General features: G+C 39.1%; 1 protein-coding gene across 2 annotated transcripts in view; it reads right to left on the bottom strand.

Annotated features, from left to right (window-relative positions):
- Nucleotides 1–913: 913 nt before the first annotated feature.
- Nucleotides 914–6,660, bottom strand: part of LOC138852348 (uncharacterized) — a 6,448-nt gene continuing 701 nt past the window's right edge. The window contains exons 1-3 of one of the 2 annotated variants that reach the window (XR_011391676.1): nt 6,195–6,660; nt 4,970–5,088; nt 914–1,697 (exon numbers count right to left, since the gene is read on the bottom strand). The exon at nt 6,195–6,660 is cut by the window's right edge and continues 701 nt beyond it. Coding sequence is in view for 1 of the 2 variants with exons in the window: in XM_070082369.1 (XP_069938470.1) it covers nt 5,059–6,588 (1,530 nt within the window). In the remaining variant the exon portion in view is untranslated. Of the gene's footprint in view, nt 1,698–4,969 lie in introns of both variants that reach the window. The other variant, XM_070082369.1, reaches the window with a different exon arrangement.

The raw sequence follows: 6,660 nt of genomic DNA, 5'->3' as shown, positions 1-6,660 counted from the left end.
AGAGCTGAGCTTTGAAATAAGCTGAGGTAGGATAATAGTTCTTAGTCTGTAAAATTTATTTGTTTATAAAAAAAAGGGCCTAGGTAAGTCTCTGATTGGTGAAGGTGTCTATCGCTCAGCTTCTACCAGGAGATGCTGAGGGCAGGGTTGCCGATCTTGGTGTGGATAGAAAAAAAACGCAATTATATATATTTTTCTCACATTTCATCTAATTTTATATTGTTGACGTTATTAAGATTATTAGATTAATCCGAAATTATCATTCTTTACAGTATTATTCACCTTATATAAATAGCTACATTTACAGGAAGAATTCTCAAATTACAATCTCTGTGCTGGCAAGTTTGTTGATACTATTGTACATCTTGGTATGGAGGAAGTAGGCTAAGGGACTCGCTACCTCAAAAACTAGTTCTCCAAGGTTAGACTGATTATATCTTTACTTCTGTTGCTTCCTATATATTCTCTGTATTTGAGTGAGCCCTAACAGAGCATGATCATTTGGAGGACTGTGTATACTAATATATATATATATGCTAATGAGTATACAGTGCACATGTATATACTAATGTACATATACAGTGTACATGTATACACTAAGGTATATACAACGTGCATGTATATAATGAATATAGTGTAAATATATTTATATACTAATGTATACAGTGTACATGTATATACTAAGGTATATACAGTGTACATGTATATACTAAGGTATATACAGTGTACATGTATATACTAAGGTATATACAGTGTACATGTATATACTAAGGTATATACAGTGTACATGTATATACTAAGGTATATACAGTGTACATGTATATTGTTACACTCCAAGTATTGTAACCACTATTTCCTTCTTTTTAGAGCATAACAATTTTGGTCAGAGAGGTTAGGGTAATAATAGTGATCCTCCGGAATGCCTAATTTTAATTAAGTATATTCATAATACAACAAAAGCCAGAAATAATATACGAATTATCGTATATAAGTTAAGAATGCATGTTTCTTCTATAGTATCCAACATATACATAAGGCTTTCATAACAGACGATTAGGAGGAGATCCTAGATATAACATATATATAAATGGAGATTACTTTAATGTATAAAGTCTTGTTTCCCAATTGGAAGCAGTCAGAATAAAACAGAATATGTCCAGGCCGGCTAATAAACCTTGGCCAGTTACCAGAGACGAGCAGGAGTGTTCTCGTTGGCTGCTACTTCTTCACTGCTCGTCCCTCAACCTTGAGCATACAGGTAAAGTGGGTCACGTGACGTGACTCACCAACACTCAGTAGAGTAGTTGAACATAAAGGGGGGGGGGGGAAAGGGGGGGTATAACCATCGAACATCACGGCTAACTATACACCGGCACACCGGGCGGCAGGCAGGTTACTATACCTCCAATTAAACTTATCATGGCCATGTTACATAAATTATAATAATTGTTAATAAGAATTAGTCTTAATAATACAAGGACGTTCATTTCCAATTTAGCTATTAAAGGAAATAACCGCAATGTAATATTAAAGGAAGGTTAACCATAGGGGCATGACACCCCGGCCCACAAGCAAATATCTCGGCGTTTAAGATGCTGATGGTGTAGAAGAAACCAACCAGCTGGTATAGGGATGGAGGTACATCATTCCAAGGTTAGTCATCCACTTGCTAGAACTGGTCCAGAAACACTGCTAGACTGCAAAGAATTTCCGTAGTTAGGCAATATATTAGGAGCGAGAGAGAGCATCGGCTAACACGTTGCTCGAACCCTTTATGTGAAAAATGGAGATCCGGTAAGGTTGGATCCTTAAAGCCCAGCGTAATATTCTAACATTTTTTGATTTCATAGAATTTATGAAAGTTAGAGGATTATGGTCTGAGTAAATATTTATCACATGAGGAGTATAACCGAGGTATACGTCAAAGTGTTCTAAGGACAACACTAAAGCCAGGGCTTCTTTTTCTATGGTTGAATAAGATCTTTGATATTCTTTCAATTTATAGGAAAAATAACATATTGGATGTAGAATATTACCGTTTTGGAAGGATTGCAATAAGACAGCACCTATTGCTGCATCACTGGCATCAACATGGAGGGTGAAAGGAATTTGGAAATTGGGTGCACGCAATACTGGGGCGGAGGAAAGGAAACGTTTTAAACGTTTAAAAGCTTGTTCACAATTCTCGTCCCAATTAAATTTATATTTAGGACTGGTCAATCTAGTCAGGGGGGAGGCAACTTGAGCAAAGTTTGGGCAAAAACGCCTGTAATAAGTAGCCATTCCCAAAAATCGTTGGAGGGCTTTCCTGTCCTGAGGCGTCGGGAAATTTAAAATAGCTTGGACCTTTAATTGGTCGGGGGCTACTAGTCCCTTCCCTATTTTAAAACCGAGATATTTAATCTGGGCTTTACCAAAGTCACATTTTTGTAAATTTACAGTGAAATTGTATTTCTGCAATGCTTTCAGTAGTTGCTCTAATCTTTCTAAATGAGACTGCCAGTCATCACTAAAAACCACCAGGTCGTCTAAGTATGCCTCTACACCTTCTAAGGGTTGGACTAAAATGTTCATAATTCTCTGGAAAGAGGAGGCGGCGTTACACAAGCCGAAAGGCATAACCTTATACGTAAATAGTCCGTTCTTAACTACGAACCCGGAAATCTCTTGGGCCCTAGGAGTTAACGGCACCTGGTAATACCCTCTCAGTAAGTCTAATCTGGTCACAAAGTTGGCACCGGCTACAGCATCTATTAAATCATCAATCCTGGGTAATGGAAACCCATCTGGTTTGGTGACTGAATTTACTTTACGGTAATCCGTGCATAGGCGTACGGTACCATCGGGTTTTGGGACCAATAAACAGGGAGAGGCCCAAGGTGTCCAACTGGGTTCTATCAAATTATATTCCAGTAATGTATTTATTTCTTGTTGAATTAATTCTTGCTTAGCAGGAGAGACCCGGTAAGGGGATTGCTTTATTGGACTATCTTCTAACAATTCAATATCGTGGAAACCCAATGTACAAGGAGTAGGGATATCTTTGAAGATGGAGTTATATTTAGTGATTAACTCTTTGATTTGAGATTTTTGGGAGGTAGGAAGAACTTCCAGGAAATGGTCTAGTTGTTTTAAAACTTCAGAATTATGTAGTCTAAATTCTCTTACTTCCCTTACAGTGTCATTCCTTATTTCAGTGGATGTAGGTTGAATAGAGGTAATAATAGTAGGGAGAAGGCTAGACTCGTACTTCTTTAAGTTATCTATGTGATACCTCTTAATTTTCTTACGACGTCCTGGTTCACGGACCAGATAATTCACCTCATTTTCTTTGTCTACTATTTCATATGGCCCCAAATATCTAGGTTTTAAAGAATGTCCTGGAATTAAGTTTTTAACTAACACTAATTCATTTGGAGAGAATGAACGAGATTTAGCCTTTTGGTCGTAAGATTTCTTCATTTTGGCTTGAGCTTCTGTCAGATTCACGGCAGCTAAGCTTTTTAATTTGGAGAGATGTTCTTTCCAAAGTAGAGGACTGGGATGAAGAGGTCCTCTCTTCCCTATCCAAGAATCTCGTAATATGGCTAGGGGTCCTCGTACCTGATGTCCAAAAATCAAGTCAAATGGAGAGTATTTAGTACTTTCTTGTTCAGCTTCACGGAGGGCGAAGAGAAGAAAGGGTAAACCTTCGTCCCATTCACGAGAATATTGCTCACAGTAAGCACGTAAAGTAGATTTAAGGGTTTGGTGGAATCTTTCTAGCACTCCTTGTGACTGGGGATGATATGCTGTAGAGAGGATCTGTCTTACTCCTAATCGAGACATAGCCTCTTTAAAAACCTTAGACGTAAAATTAGAACCTTGGTCAGATTGAATTTCACGTGGTATGCCTACTTGAGCAAAGAAGCGTATTAAAGCTCTTACTATATTTCTGGAATTAATTTTGGACATTGGGATAGCATCAGGATACCGCGTTGCCATATCTATGATAGTGAAGATATACTGGTTACCCCTTTTTGTGCGGGGCAACGGTCCTACACAATCAATAACTAATCTTTCAAAAGGTTCTTCAGGACATTTTATTGGAAGTAAAGGGGCAGACGCGGGATTGTGCGCCGTTTTGCCTATTATTTGACAAACGTGGCATTTCCGTAGTTTGTCAGCAATATAAGTCCTCATCTGAGGCCAAAAAAAATATTTCCTTATCTTTTTCTCTGTCTTACGAGACCCTAAATGACCTCCCAGTGGATTATCATGTGCTAGTTCAAATACCATATTACGTAAGGACGATGGCACCACTAACAAGTTTCCTTTTGAACTCAAATCATTATCATTATTTCTCTTCCAAAGAAAACCGTCTTCATCTAAAAGGTAACCTTCCTCTTTATCCTTATTGGTTAAACTTTTATCGTCCTTTAGAGCTATAAGAAATTCTTCTTTATTACATTTTCTAGCTAGGTCCGCAGGGACTGGTAAAACTTTGTCACCTGTGGGTCTCGACTGAATTGCTTCGCTAAACAGGAAGTTCAAACCTAATTCATCGGACATTTCTAAAGGCTGTTGAATATCCACATTGTTAGAGTTCTTAGCCATGGCTCTGGTGACCACATTAAGGGGAAATAAATCTAGCCCTGCCTCAGAGGCTTCTAATGCATAATTTACATCACAAGGATTATCTAAAACCAGAGGCTCTCTGGGTATCTCCAATTGATCAATTTCGTTCCCGATTAATAGATCCACGCCGGCAATGGGAAAAGGTTTATCTGAAAGTCCCACATTGATCCAGCCTACATATCCAGGCAGTTCTACATAAATCCTTATAATAGGGACCTTTATTATTGTGCCTCCGTAAGCCTCTAATAATACGTCTAGCCGGGGTTCACTACTAGTAGGTAACTTTACCAGGTTTGATCTTAATAAAGAGAGATAGCTGCCAGTATCTCGAAAGGTCGTGATATTTACTAACCTCTCTTTACAGAGTCCGAACTTCCCCTGGGAAAAGTAGGGTTCCATAGCTACTCGGACCTTTTCTTCTGAAGCACTGTCGTGGTAAAGTCATCTATTAGACGGTCTGCTAGACGAGGCCTGGAAAGGTAAAGATTCATCATCCAGAGTTTCATACTTCCGAGAGGAATTTATTACCTGGGTAGGATATCTCCCTCTTGGTTGGGTTTTATCTTCCCGCTGTTTATGCCAACACTGGAACTGTCTATGACCTAACTTTTTACAAAAAAGGCACAGTGGTAATTGATCTTTAGGATATTGCCTGGAGAAAGAGCCGTTTGTCACCTGTTTTTTGTCTGAATACACCTTCAAAGGTTCGCCAGCTGGAGCTTTCCTAGCAGTCAATCTTGAACTAAAACCTTGGGAGGTAGATTTCTTTTCCGGGGTCTTAGACATTTCTGTGGTTATAGCATGGGAAATTTCAAAGTGATCTGCGTGGGCAGCAGTATCTAACAAGTTAGTAGTAGGAAATGTCAAAAGATAAGTATGAACCCTCTCTGGAAAATATTTAAAAAGGTCTTCATGCAACATCAGCTGGGAAAGTGACTCGACTGAGGCGGCTCCCGCGGCCCTACGCCAACGCTCGAAAGCAGAGAGCTTTTCCCTGGCAAAGTCCACCCAAGACTGCTGAGGATATTTCTTCAGAGTTCTAAACATCTTCAAGTAACTGACAGGTAATAAATCGTAAGCTTTCAGAAGACAATCTTTTACCCGAGTATAATCAGAATATTGTTCAAAAGGTAAGTTTGCAGTTATGGTTTGGGCTTTTCCTATTAAAGATGAATGTATTAAAGCAGCCCAATATTTAGGAGGCCATTGCATCACCTTCGCCTGATTTTCGAATGCTTCAAAAAATGAATCTAAATTATCCTCAGTAAATTTAGGCATCAAAGAGGCTGCTTTACTAAGGTCAAATGAAGGGATTGTATACATATTACTCGATTCTCTTTTCTTCCTCAGTACTTCCCGTTCATAAAGCAAAGATTCACGTTCAAAATTCTCCCTTTTTAATTTTCTCTGGGCTTCTACAAAGGAGGTTTGAAGCGATAAAATACGTTCTAGACGTTCAAAATTCTCCTTAGATTGAATAGTAGTCAAAAGGGCTAAAGAGATTTGAGGTGGAACGTGTTCATCATCCAATAGGACTTCCTCTTGTTCTGTTTCAAAAACATCTGTAAAGGGTTTACCTGGAACCGTTTCTTTAGCCTGATGGAGTTCTGTTCCCCATATAGTCCTTGGAGATGGAATTGGAGTCGTTGTAGCAGCGTAGCGTTTCCGAGTATCGGGAAGGTCATGTCCGTCGTCTCCAGTAGGGGTTGTTAGCGTCGTAGTTTCGGCCTCGGGTGTCTGTAGTAAAGAATTCAAAAAGGAAGGAATATCTGCTTCTCCATTCTCAGTCTCTGGATCCTGCTCATCTGGAAAAAGGACATTCTGTATCATACATCTGACTGTCTGGGCAGTGAAATGCCTGTCGTATTTTATGCCCAAGCTTCGTGCTAATTGCCAACAAGATTGAAGCTTCAAATTCTGTAATCTCTCCTTTGTTATATCTTCAAACCTCTCTGCCATTTCTACATTCATTTTAAAGGAAATTCAGTGTTATGCTCCCGGACACAGGCCCCCACTTGTTACACTCCAAGTATTGTAACCACT

The sequence above is a fragment of the Cherax quadricarinatus genome, chromosome 7 (genome assembly GCF_038502225.1).
Source record: "Cherax quadricarinatus isolate ZL_2023a chromosome 7, ASM3850222v1, whole genome shotgun sequence".
Taxonomy (NCBI): domain Eukaryota; kingdom Metazoa; phylum Arthropoda; class Malacostraca; order Decapoda; family Parastacidae; genus Cherax; species Cherax quadricarinatus.
The sequence above is the reverse complement of the archived record's forward strand: the minus strand, read 5'-3'. Positions and strand labels throughout refer to the sequence as shown.